The 13,256-nt window shown below is 56.0% G+C and overlaps 2 protein-coding genes across 2 annotated transcripts; both read left to right on the forward strand.

Annotated features, from left to right (window-relative positions):
• Window positions 1-6: 6 nt before the first annotated feature.
• On the forward strand, window positions 7-5,773 carry TAF7L (TATA-box binding protein associated factor 7 like). Its single transcript, XM_009286295.2, has 11 exons — window positions 7-272; window positions 964-1,042; window positions 1,205-1,338; window positions 1,739-1,865; window positions 2,074-2,132; window positions 3,153-3,225; window positions 3,636-3,752; window positions 3,952-4,140; window positions 4,238-4,350; window positions 4,656-4,715; window positions 5,325-5,773. The coding sequence occupies exons 1-11, from the start codon at window positions 207-209 to the stop codon at window positions 5,367-5,369; spliced, it is 1,062 nt and encodes a 353-aa protein (XP_009284570.1). The 5' UTR covers window positions 7-206; the 3' UTR covers window positions 5,370-5,773.
• A 572-nt stretch (window positions 5,774-6,345) lies between these two features.
• On the forward strand, window positions 6,346-10,540 carry LOC103904802 (aryl-hydrocarbon-interacting protein-like 1). The gene is made up of 7 exons (XM_009286317.1): window positions 6,346-6,441; window positions 7,167-7,346; window positions 7,555-7,743; window positions 7,820-7,996; window positions 8,123-8,264; window positions 8,815-9,059; window positions 10,487-10,540. The coding sequence occupies exons 1-7, from the start codon at window positions 6,346-6,348 to the stop codon at window positions 10,538-10,540; spliced, it is 1,083 nt and encodes a 360-aa protein (XP_009284592.1).
• The last annotated feature ends 2,716 nt before the right edge of the window (window positions 10,541-13,256 follow it).

Consider the following 13,256-nt stretch of genomic DNA (forward strand, 5'->3'; position numbering starts at 1 on the left):
CGCCGGACAGGCTCTGCCGGGGGTGTCATCCCGACAGCAGCGCAGCCCCGGGCCCCGGAAAGGCCCCAGCTCCCCCCGCCGCCGCCCCTGTGCGGGACGCCCGTGGGTGAGAGCCTGGCCCTCGGGGTGCTGGGCTGGGGTTGCCTTGTGGGAGCCTTCTTGGCGACGAGGTGATTGTATCTTGTTCTCCAAGCTGAAAAGAAAGGATGAGTAAGAGCAAGGACGATGCTCCGCATGAGCTGGAGAGCCAGTTCGTGCTGCGGCTGCCGCCGGTAAGAGACCGTTCGGTCTGGTACAGCTGAAGTGGCCACCATCACGTTTAACACGCAGCTCAGTCCAGTTTGCTTGGCGGGCACGGGGGCTGGGAGAGGGATTAGCAACGCGGGTGAAGTCAGTGGGAAATCTGCGGACCTGGCAAGGGACATGGAAGGGGTGGGATGCTTTTGGCCTTGGGTAGCCCATTCCCACGAATTTGAACAGTTTTTCCACAGCCTCCTCTTGAGAGGTGCTCCTGTGACACAGAGCAGGAGGCTTGGAAGACAACTAGGGAGGAAATTTTAGCAAGTGCTGGGTCTTCAGTTGCTATGGCTGTCAGTGTACCTGATGCTTTTTGTTAGATGCTTAAAGCTGAGACTGTCCCCTGCGGAGACCACAAGAGCTTGGTGAGGGGAGCTGTAACTTCCCCCAGAGCTGTGGTCCTCTGGTAGGGTATCTGTCGGGGGCCTCACGCCACTGTCACAGCTGTATCATGTCGGGGGGTGTGAAGGGCACTGGGAGTAACAGAGCCACAGGGTTAACGCGTGGTATTGGGAGGAGGGCGCAATTTTCATTGCGGTTCTTGCAGTTGTTTTTCTGCATTGGGATGGCAGGGGTGTTTAAAGCTGGGTAGGTTGGACAGAAGCCTTTGATGATTCTCGGAGGAAGCACACTCAGTCCTGACGTAAGTCTGTCCAACCTTCCCAGGAATATGCCTCCACTGTGCGGCGAGCAGTACAGTCCGGGAATGTCAACTTGAAGGACAGGCTCACCATTGAGCTACATGGTGAGTGAGCAGTATCAGGACATCTTAAAACTCCTCTGACTGTCCGCAAGTGAAGCTGTGCAACTTGCATGTGTTTTCCCATGAAATTTCTGCTGCCCAGGAATGTATTGCTCAGTTTAGCTGTTTAGCAACAGCACTAACCTGTCCTGTGGCTTTCCGCAGCGGATGGGCGCCATGGGATTGTCCGCGTAGACCGGGTGCCACTGGCAGCCAAGCTGGTGGATCTGCCCTGCATCATTGAGAGCTTAAAAACCATTGACAAGAAAACCTTCTATAAGACAGCGGATATTTGCCAGGTATGGGCTATCCTCCTTGCCTGCCCCAACAGCTTAACTCCTTGCTCCCCTCTCCAGGAAAACCCTTGTACACTTTGGGAGCTGGACACCCAGTATAACATGGCCAATTTTTGTATTCTCACAATATTAGCAGTTTAAAATTCCCCACTCCGCTTGGTGTTTAGAAATCTCATTTCTGAAGCATGAAATGTGATTGTCCTTGTAACAGCTTAACTGCTGCTGTGTTTAGATATGAACTGAGCTGGGTGTGAAACATTGTGTTTCTCATACCCCACGCCCATGAATCCCTTTGGCTCACAATATGCAGTGGGAAGTCACTGTTCATCTTCCAGAAAAGCTTTCACATCCTTTTGTCCTTGCGTTACAATAAGCACCCTTTGTGTTTATACGGGGATTCCAGATGCTCGTTTGCACTGTGGATGGTGATCTCTACCCGCCTTTGGAAGAGCAAAGTGTGAGCACTGACCCCAAGGCAAACAAGAAGAAAGACAAGGACAGAGAAAAGAAATTCATCTGGAACCATGGCAGTGAGTAGAGGCTGTGCCAAACCCCTCCATCCCACCACCCCAGTGTCCCTACAGCTGTGCAGGGCACTCACCACTGCCGTGTCCCAGCTGTGCTGCTGCTCCGTTTTCAGTGCTGTCTCTGTTCCTGAAGGGATCTTCTCCCTTTTGGCATGCAGCTCTCCCATTAGGCCATCTGTCTGACACATGCAATCTGTTTCCTCTGTCACAGTCACTCTTCCCTTGAAAAATGTACGGAAGAGACGTTTCCGGAAGACGGCTAAGAAGAAGGTGAGTTGCTTCTCACACAGATGCAGGTGCAATAACCAAGGGATAGGAAGGCAGAGGCATTAGAGCTGTAACTGTCTATTAGTCCAGAAAACATGTAATTTCTTAACATTGCTTCACATGTTTCCTTGCACGAGATGAGGGTGAAGGGAGGGTAGTAGATTTAAACACTTCCTTGGGTGCTTCCTCCATGTTTTCCAAGATGCTCCTGAGGGGAAAATCCTCTGTGCAGAGAACTGCTGGACTCCATTCCTGTGGCTGCCTTGCCATAGCGCATCTCTTCCTGCTCATAGAGAAGAAAGGAAGACTTGCATGGAAATGAGGCTTCGCTCATTCCTGCTTTCTCAGCTGAAATCTGTCTATGCATAGCCTGTTCACTTCCCCAGCAAGCAACACTACAAATAGAATAACTGTCATGTCAGCTGGGGGAGTGACAACAGATGGAGCTCAGAGACTGACTCTGTGCATATGCACAAGCCAGGCAAGGTGTTGGGGAGATGCAGCACTGTGAGGCTGGGAAGACTTGTTCTTCTCTGCTTTGCAGTTTCTGAGAACAGGATGGAGTGTTATTTTGCATGACATTTGAGAAACAAATTACTTGAGACATTCTTATAGCTCACAGGAGAGACTTGATGTCACTGCATTAAGATTCCTGGCTAATTTAGAAGTGAAAAATGAAACCTTCTTTTGAGTGAGATGGGAAGGAGTTGAGTTGACCATCCATCAGGAAACTCAAGGACTTTCTGCATACACACAGAAAGTCTTATTTCATAAGTAGTATAAGTAGAAAAATGAGAGTATACAACCCACCAAGGAGCTCTGTACAAAAAAGATGGATTGCTTTCTGGAGGTGCATAAATTACTTTTAGGGTGAACTTGAGCAAAGGCTGAGCAGAAAGCATAAGAGAAGAAAGGCTTGAAATAGGTCTCTGTTCAGAGGTGGAGGGTTGGAGTTGACCAGCACCAGCAGCCTGCACGAGGCATTTAACAGTGTCTCTGTTCTCTTTCCCCTCTCTGACCCAGTATATTGAGTCTCCTGATGTGGAAAAAGAGGTGAAGCGTCTCCTGAGCACAGATGCTGAAGCTGTCAGTGTCCGTATCCTTTTAGGAGAAAAAAAGCTCAAGTGGGGGACAGGACACTATGTGTGACCTGGGGGTTGTGGAAAGGGGAGACAAGTTCAGCTTTGTGTGAGTGTGAGAGGCTGGGGACGTAAGCACACAAGAGGCACTGAAGTTTTGGAGCTTCATCTTTGCCTTGTTCAAAGCTCATTGTTTCTTCATGGTGACCTTCCTTGCAGACTGTACTATTGTACTGAGCAGGAACTTAAGTAACAGCAGAGGAGAAGTCATCAAAAAGGGGCTGGGGTGGTTCGTCCTGGATATCCATAGCGGCAAGGCCAGACTTGTTGGAGGGGCGGTGATCTCCTGCAGTTTTTAGCATTCTTTCATCATACTGCATCTTTCACATTCCTCTTTTTCCCTTGACTCGTCTGTTCCTGCTATCAGGCTGGGAAGTCATTGCTGAAGATGAAACAAAAGAAGTAGACAACCATGGTTCGCTCACCGGCCTGGACATCTCCTCCCCAGGGATGTCGGGACATAAGCAAGGCCATGGCTCCTCAGGTGCAGTGGGGAAGGCTGTTGTTTTCTTTCTAGCCACTAAGTAATCAGTTGGGCCCATTCTCTCTGGGGTAAGCCCTAACCAGAGTGAAGGAGAGAGGACATTGAGACAGGCACCCTGTACTGACGTGGTCCCTGGCAGGCAAAGAGTGCTGGAAGGTCATCAGCTGTGTTTTTCCTCTTCCCTTTTGCACACCCCTAGAACATGATGAACTGCGGGAGATATTTAATGACATCAGCAGCAGCAGCGAAGATGAAGATGAGAGGGATCATCATGACGACGAAGACCTGAACATCATGGACACTGAGGAGGACTTGGAGAGGCAGCTGCAGGACAAGCTGAATGAGTCCGATGGGCAGCAACAGGAGAACGAGGGGTCCAACCAAATAGGTGAGTAGGTGGCAGAGCGCAGCAGAATCGCTGGGGTGCTAGGCAGGCTGCGCTGCCCAGCTCTGCTGCTGCTCTGGGTCTGAACTTGCTCTTCCAGTCATGGGGATCCAGAAACAGATTGACAACCTGAAAAGTAAACTCCAGGAGACTCAGGACAGGAGGAAGCGCCAGGAAGATCTCATCATGAAAGTGGAGAACCTAGCCCTCAAGGTGAGAGCACTCTCTCTCTTCAAGTCTTCTGCTTAACACTGGCTTGCCATTAGATCCAGCAAACTGATTCAGCTGCTGCCCTGGAAAAGCCAGGGGCCTTTGCCTGCTGGGTTAAAAATGATTATGGTGTGACCATACACACTCCAGCATTTCCCCATGGAGGCAAAACAATCCATGAAACTGCAGGAGATAAGGGGGCTGGTTGTCAGTGCAGCCTGGGACTTGCTGCACCATTTGACATGTGCCAGCACCCGTTCAGTTGAGAACACGTTGGTAACTGTGGTCTGGCATGTTTGTCTCTGCAGACCCGTCTCCAGGCTGTGCTGGATGAGTTCAAGCAGCAGGAAGAGCGAGAGAAGCAGCAGGTGAGGAAACTCCCACAGTGGAGTGGGAAGGACTGGGGCACTACACGGTTCTAGGCTTGGCCTCTGACAAAGTTTCCTGATCTTGTACCACACCAGCTGCTTTGAACTCTAGTGTTACAGGTCAGGTGTGGTTGTACCTCATCTGTACTTGTGTGGGGCTTCCTAAGACACAAGGAGGTATAGGAAATGGGGTTGATTGCAGCCTTCCTTCTGGAGGAGCAGTGAGCCAAAACATGTCTAGTCAGCAGTCCAAAGCTGCTAGGATTGCTGCCTGGGGTAAAACATGACACAGAAACCCACTAGCACCCATGTACAAGAAAGGGAGTAGCTGTAGGGTCTTGGCAGATTTCCTTCCTGGGCAGCTCTGCTGAGTTTCAACCAGATATCAAGGCAGGAGGTTCCCACTCCCCAGGTACCTGTTGTGTGGCTTCATCTTGTGGGCAGTGCTGAGTTCTGCCCCAGAGGTGCCCAGGCACGGCTCCCTGCAACGTACAAGCAAAGCAGCCACTGGCGTAGGTGGAAGATCCGCAGAAACATGGAAGTGCTTGGGCTGGAGCTGCCAGGAGTCCCAGCCATGCTTTACTGTAATGCTTCACTCTCTCTTCCCAGATGACATCCCTGCAGGAGCAGCTGGAATCCCTCATGGAGAAGTGAGGAGCGGGCCTTGATTTTTGCACCTGTGAGCAGAGCTGGAAGTTCATCTGCCATGCTGAAGTTTTTGCTCTAGTCCCACACTTCTGTTGCCAGATGTGCTGCTGGGCAGTGCTAGAGGCCCCATGCCCAGAGCTGCTCTCGCATACATTCTGCTGGGCTTGGCTGAGTGGAGCTAAAGAATTGAACTATGCCTGTGAGAGCAGCCAAAACACTGGATTTACTGTAAATATTCAGCACCATCCTCCCAGAGGGGTTTAGTTCTCCCTGGGACAGTGCGGTGCAGCTTTCTGCATCTTACTGAGTCTTGGACTTGATGGGCTGTGGCCTGGTGGGAGCTTGTTCTTGTGTTTGGAGAATGCTTGTGTCTGCAAACCAGGCTCAATAAAGTACCGTTTCCAACGCTGGTCTGTTTCTCCGTGGTCTCTGGAGCACAGACTAGCACTGCCTTTTGCCAGCTTGTGCCTGACCACACACAGCCCCTGGCTGGTGCTCGCACCAGCATTGTTGGGCTCCTTTGCTGAAATGCTCCTTGTGTGGCTGGGTCAAAGGGAGACTGCGTGCAAAGGGGACCCTGTGAGCTGTCGCTCTGTGGGAGGAACGAGGCCCTCCTGATCAGGGAGTTTCTTTAATTCTTCACAGACTAGGCAGGCAAATCCCAGATTAACCTGGCAGTGTGGGAAGAGGATTAGAAAGGCAGTTCCAGAGCACAACGGAGGGCACTGCGGGCTTCACCGAGGGTGTGCCACGGTGGGACGCCCCTCTCGCAACCTGAAGGGCAGGGGAAGGGGAGAAGGCTTCCAAGCTCTGCCTGCAGTACGGAAAGCGAAAGGCCAGCAGAAGCCCCGGGGGATGACATGCGTGTCCAGATAGTCAAGAAAGGGAGATACCCTGAGGAAGACGCGGAGCTCGGGAAGGGTCAGAGCACACCCGTGTGCATGTGCCTGTGACCTGCTCCTGGGGGCCAGCAGGAGCAGCCATGGAGGAAACCTACCTGCTGAATGTGGAAGGGGTCAAAAAGAAGATTCTGCATGGAGGCCAAGGGGAGCTGCCAAAGTTGCAGGATGGGAGCAAGGTAAGTCGTCTTGGTTGTTACCCCAAAGCCGTAGAAGAGGGGAGTGGATCCAACACCACTAGCCCTGTCCATTATGGTTAAATTCCGTGCTCACAAGCTAAGCTCCAGGTCTGCGGTATGGGGAGATCCCATCTCCAGGAGATCCCTTGCAAGGGGGGTACAGGAAGGGCTGTTTTGGGCACAGGCAGCCACATTGCCCTCACAGTGACAGCTGACATTGCCTGCTGCCTTCACCTTGCATTGGTGTTGTTACCTGCCTCCTTCTTCTATCCTGGGGCCATCAGAGCTCAGTGGCCACGATGGGTTGCTGGAAATCCGCCTCTCCTGATGCGTGTCAAACAGGAGTGAGGGGTGCCAATGGGGAGCTTTTGGGGGTTTCAGAGATTCCCCAGCCTATGGGTATGGGTAGATCAGTGTGGGTTCCGCCAGGTCCTGGTGCATGCTGTGGGAGCACTCTCTACTGGGTTATAAAGAGGGCTCCAAAGAGAGCAGCAAGATATGGGCATTAAGTTACTCCACCATCTGCTTGCTGTCTAAGACAAGTGGGTAGGAAGTACAGTCTCCTGCTGCAGATGGAGAGCTGCCAATCATATCAGCACCTCAACAAGAGCAGGCTTAGCCCCGCGTCCTGGCCCTATGGCAGAGGGATTCAGGGCTGGCGAGGGGACGGAGGGCTTTCACTGCAGTGCCTGCCCTGGCTCAACACTGAGCTTTCTCCGGGGCAGATCACCTTCCACTTCCAGACACTGAAGGATGACTTTGAGCGGACAGTGATTGACGACAGCCGGGAAGCTGGCATCCCCATGGAGATCATCGTGGGCAAGATGTTCAAGCTGGAGATCTGGGAGACGCTGCTCAGCTCCATGAGAGCCGGGGAGGTGGCCGAGTTCTGGTGCGACGCCATCGTGAGTGAGGGGCCCATGGGCGCCCACTCCCCTCCTTTCTGCAGAGCCAGGGCACAGGACCATGCACCCCAGAGATGCTCCAGCCTTGTCTGGTGCAAGCACAGGGGACACAGGTGTCACTTAGCCATGGCACCAGGGGGGCTGCCCCAGAGGAAGGGGGTGCAGGCTGGCCCCATGCAGCTGAGCGGGGTGCTCCCCCTCCTTGCAGCACACAGGCATGTACGCCCTGGTCTCCAGGGGCATGCGGAGGATCGCAGAGGGCCGGGACCCCCTGGAAGGGCAGAAGCACCGCTGTGGCATGGGCAACATGTTTGACTACCACAGCACAGGCTATGATGACCTGGACGAGCTGCAGCGGACACCGCAGCCCCTCATCTTCATCATGGAGTTGTTCCGGGTAAGGGGGATGGTGGGGATGGCTGCCAGCGCGGGGACAGCCAGGGCAGGCAGCTCAGCTCCCACTGCCCGTACAGGTGGAGGAGCCCTCGGCATACAAGCGAGACACCTGGGCTATGAGCAAGGAGGAGAAGCTGGCAGCGGTGCCCGTGCTGCACAGCGAGGGCAACCGCCTTGTCCTCTGCAAGGAGTTTGGGCAGGCAGCGGCGAAGTACCAGGAGGCTGTCATCTGCCTGAGGAACCTCCAGGCCAAGGTGAGCAGGACACAGCCACCTCCTGTCATCCCTGCCTGGGTTTCCTCAGCAAAGCACTACCCTGTGGGCCCTGGGTGCCCGGGAGGGGACAGCCACAGCTGTGAACTAAATGGCTCTCTGGGGCAGGAGAAGCCATGGGAGGATGGATGGCTGAAGCTGGAGAGCCTGGTCACGCCACTGGTGCTCAACTACTGCCAGTGCCAGCTGGAGCTGGGCGAGTACTATGAGGTGCTGGAGCACACAACAGAGCTCCTCCAGAAACACAACGGTACCCATGCCCTGCATCCTACCCCCCTGCTGTGCCCACAGCCCCCAGGGACTGTGTCCTCTGGATCCCCCATCCATGACAATGCTCAGCCCACATCCCTCTGCCTGTGATGGTACCTATATCATTTGGATCCTCACGTCCACTGCAGAACCTGTGTCCCAGGTCCCCCTGCCCATGACAGTGCCCATGTCCCTGGTTTCCCCTGCCCATGATGGCACCTGCACCCCATGTCCTCTAGGTCCCCCTGCCCATGATGTTGTCCAACACCATCCAGATCCCCTGCCCACCATGGTTCCCCCTGCCCACCATGGTTCCCCTTGCCCGTGATGATCCCTGCACCCCATGTCCCCTGGTGTCCACAGTGGTACGTGCATGGCCCAGGTCCCCCTGCCCATGATGGTACCCCTACCTACAAGTGTGTCCACTCCATGTTCTCCTGCCTATGATGGTACCTGTGCTCTGTGTCCCCTGGGTTCCCAGGGTCTCCAGCTCCTGTGGCTGGTGGCCCTGAGCTTCAGGACCCCTGCTGGGGGCTCTCCTCTCCTGGCAGAAAACGCCAAGGCCTATTTCAAGCGGGCGAAGGCCCACGCTGCTGTATGGAATGAGCGAGAGGCGCGGGAGGACTTCCAGCGGGTGGCTCACCTTGACCCCTCCATGGCAGCTGCTGTGAAGAAGGAGCTGAAGCAACTGGGGGAGAGGATGAGGAAGAAGCATGTGGAGGATCGAAAGCGCTACCAGGGGCTCTTCCAGCCGCCTCAGGGGCCACGGGCCAGTGAGGAGCAGGAGAGCAGGGAGGTGGGTGACAGGGCGATGCTGCAGGAAGAGGCATCCCAGGGTGAGGCTGAGGTCCTGGAGACCCCTGGGCAGGGGGAGCAGGGTGCAGGGACCAAAGAAGCAGAACAACCAGGGGCTGACCAAGCAGAACAAGGGACCCCTGGGGCTGGGTGTGAAGGAGCAGTGCCCAGAGGAGAAGCAGCCCAGGGGCAGCCTGCAGGGGTGGAGGTGGAAGCAAGGGATGGAATGGGACTGGGGGAAGAAGCAAACCTAGGCTTCTGTGGGCCAGAGCCAGAGAGCTGGGGGGCAGAGGAGGAAGATGAGAAAAAAGAGGAGGGAGAGGAGGAAGATGAGAAAGAAGAGGAGGGGGAGGAGGAAGAAGAAGAGGAGGGGGAGGAGGTGGAGAAGGAGAAAGAAGAGGGGGAGAAGGAGGAGGAGGAAAAGGTAGAGGAGGACGAAAAGGAAGAGAGCTCAGCAGCAGAGATGGAAAAGCTGGCTCTAGGGCAATGTGGGGCAGCAGGGGGGACAGAGGCAGCAGGACTCAGGCAGGGGCTGGAGCAGGGAGCCAGTGGGGCAGAGGGAGCTGGGACAGGGAGTGTGGCCTTGGCTGAGCCAGGCAGAGCTCCAGAGCCAAGGCCCCCCAGCAAGGGGCTGGGGCCAGCCGAGGGGCCCCCAGACCTGGAGGACAAAACACCCAGAGAGGCGCTGGAAGAGGGGAGCTGCAGGGAGCAGCGAGCAGGCAGCGGCCAAGGAAATGCTGGAGAAGGCAACATCCCCCCAGACAGCTTCACCCCTGGGGCAGTGCTCCAGGCTGGGCACTTGGGGGCAGACGAGGAGCTGGGCAGAGGGGCAGAAGTACCCCCCTGCCCCATAGCAGCCCGGGAAGGGGGTGATGCACCCCCAGGGCAGTGCAACGAGAGCAGAGAGCTTGGGGCCACGACCCTGGGGCATGGCCAGCCCTGAGCAGGGCCGGTTACCCCTGGATGGCAGAAGGGCTGCCGGATCACTGACAAGGAGGCACAGCACAGACAGTGGGGCTGCTGTATGCTGAGAGGGAGCTCCAGGGCTGGGGACTGGCCCTGCAGTGACATGGGAACAATGCTGTCCTCACCCTGCTGCCACCGGGACCACCGGCCCCGCTGTGCAGCAGCGCCTGCTGCCTCACTGCCCCGACACATCGGCTCCAGCGCCTTTCAGCTGGGCCCTGCTGAGCTTTGCTGGCTGAGAAATAAAAGCTTTTCCTTGGCACCATGTGCTGGATTTGTTCCTGGACGTGACTGGCTTCCCTGATCACAATCTGCACCTCCTGCCTTGCCCTGGAGCCTGCAGCGCAGGGATGGGGCATTTTGCTCTACTCTTGAGAGGGGGAGTTAAAGAGGCTGCATTTCACCCCCATTTAAGCTCCTGAATCCCTTATGTGTGAAAGCTGTCCCCATACTCCCCTGCAGTACTACCATGTCAGGCCTTTGCCCAGCAGCGTCAGCCCCTCCAGGTTGGACTGAGAGCAGGTCCAGCCCTACAGCTATCAGTTCTGGGCAGGCTTCATTGTCAGCCAGGGCTGGGCTGCACCCTGTGTGGCAGGGAGGGCCTGAGACGCCCCAGCCTTGCCCTAGGCTAGTCCTCAACTGAGCCCCTCACTGTGCCATGGAGACACGGGGAACATGGGCAGCACTTGGGGCAGCGGCACACGGACACCTCTGGGCACTGGAGACCTAATGGGGCTCCAGGGAAAAAGCATGGAGGGAGAGGACTGCCTGCCCAGCATCCCACTGCTGCCTACATCCTTCCTGGGGCTGAAGGGTTTCCTACAGCAGAAGTTCCCAGGCAAGGAAGAGGGACTGTCCCCACACAGCCCCTGTCCCAGCCCTCAGGCTGCTGTGTGGCTCTGAGCAGACCTTGCTGGAAGAAGACGAAAGAAGATGGTGGTTGGGGGACGCACCTGTGTCTGGGGAGCCCAGGGCTCTGCTCACAGCTTCTGCTCTGCCTCGAATGGTGTGGATGTCACCCTCAGCCAGGGTGACAGAGGGCACAGGGACATCCATGTCACAGCAGCCCTACAGGAGCGGTGCCAGGATAGCAGAGGGCCAGGAGCTGCCTTGACTTAGCCGAGGTGCACAGACAGAAGAGGCCAGAGCACTGATCCGGGTCTCAGTATAAATACAAATTTATTCTCTTTCCAGAGCAGAGATGGTGCAAAGCAGCAAGTACAGCAGCGCCACAGTACATGGTTACCAGAGCATTAGCCAGCCTGCTCCTCTCCCTGCCGCATCCTGGCTCCCAAACACAGCCCACCCTCACCCTGTACCCGACAGCCCAAGCACCCAGCCTGGCCACCACTGCTCCCCACACCTGGCACTGGGGCCAGCAGGTCTGCCCTCATCCTGCCTTTTCCTTCCTCCAGCTCCCCCCAGCCTGGGTACTCCTGACCTCATCCTCAAGCCAAAACCTCACTCCTCCCCACGCTCCCTCCATCCTGCTGCTGGGATAACAGGGGGGTCCAGCCGGGTCTTGCAGGCTGGCATGTGGTCCCTCACCACAGTCAAACAAGCAGCCTGACACATAGCAAGCTTACAGCCAGCCTAACACCAATGCCACCACTACTGCCCTCCTGCCACTCGCCTGGGTGTGAGAGGGGATGGCAAGGACAGCAACCCGCACCACTGCTAGTGGACACTGCAGCACAAGACCCCAAACACCTGGCCGTAAGGCTCATACTGCCTAATCCCCGGTGTGGGCACTGCTTCGCACCTCTGCCAGCATGTCAAAGGCAACCGCCCACGCAGCCCTGTGCCCCCACATGTTGCCTTGGTCCGAACCTCCTTGAACAGCTCACTACTGCATCCTGTCCCAGCCAGCGACAACAGCCCTGTCCCTGTCCTCACAGCAAGCCCTGTTTTGGGCAGGATGCTTCACACTGGCATGCAGCCCTGCCCTGCCCCGAGGGCTCAGGCATCTCATCCCTCCTCAGCCTGTGGCCCCAGAGCACCAGCACCATCTCAGCCTCTGATCTGGGGCACCCCACAGCACCTGACTCCACCTCTTTCTCAACATAACACAGCATGAGACAGCCAGCCTGAGAGCGCCTTTGGGACCAGGAGCCACCATCACTGAGCTACCCCACCAGCTTGCAGAACAGCCTCCTCCACTGCCTGGCGGGACTCGCCTGCTTCCAACGAGTGCCTCAAGCCCCTCAGCCCAGCTCAAATTGGGGGACAGCAGCAGGGCAGCTGCTCCTTGGGGGCAGCAAGGAGGTGCCCTGCCTGTTCTGCTGCCTGTCCACACCGCTATGCTTCTGCATCACAGCTCAACATCCCGGTGGCCCCAGGGCTGGAGCTATGGCTGGAGAAACCCCTTCCCACAGTGCCACGGGGATGGGCAGCTGCAGGAGCTGAGGCTCCCCAGGGATGGAGCCGAGTCCAGGCAGGACAGGCTCTCTGTGCCACGGCAAAGGCACAGCTCCCCAGGAAACCAGCCGGGATGCAGTACCTGCTGTTGGTCCAGCCCTCTGCTGAGCTGCCCTCACAGCAGCCCTGCTCCAAGGCAGCACCAGCAACGAGGAAGGTGCTGGTCCCTGTGGGAGCAGATGTTGGGCTGGACTGAAAGTGAAGGGCAGCTGCACTTACAGTATTAGAATTTAATGGAGTGAGTCCATGAGAGTATTTAAGTACAGAATATATATATAATATATAGAAATATATGCAAATTAAATGATAAGGCTCTGTTATAAAGACCCTCTCAAGATAAGGCTACTAGCTGGGCTGAAGCTCTAACATGGACTCAACCCTACCCCATAAACCTTGCAGACTCTCCCCACCAGACAGTATATGCCTGCCTGGCTGTGGAGCCCTGGGTGGCAGAGAGAGTTCAATCCGTAAGGCTGGCAGCTGGATGCTGTTAGAAAAAGTTCTTTTAAAAACTGGGTGGCTCCAGGAGTGTTTTGGTGCCCCTGGGCACAACTGAAGAGTAGCAGGATGCTGAGCTCTGCATCCCCCAAGGGCTGCGGTCAAAGGTAGCAGCCCGCAAGCACAGGGGGAGACAGGCAGCTTTCAAGGCTTCTGTTCTTTCTTCTGAACCTTTCCACCCAGGCTTGGACACTGTGGCTGAGTGACTGAACCAGTCTCCTGGGGAGCCCACAGTCCCACTCCTGCATGACCTATGTTCCCCTGAGGTCTTCTGGAGCTGGCAAGCATCCTGCGCAACCGGCTCAGAAGGAGTCTG

This window comes from Aptenodytes forsteri, unplaced genomic scaffold (genome assembly GCF_000699145.1).
Source record: "Aptenodytes forsteri isolate BGI_AS27 unplaced genomic scaffold, ASM69914v1 Scaffold888, whole genome shotgun sequence".
In the NCBI taxonomy this organism is placed as follows: domain Eukaryota; kingdom Metazoa; phylum Chordata; class Aves; order Sphenisciformes; family Spheniscidae; genus Aptenodytes; species Aptenodytes forsteri.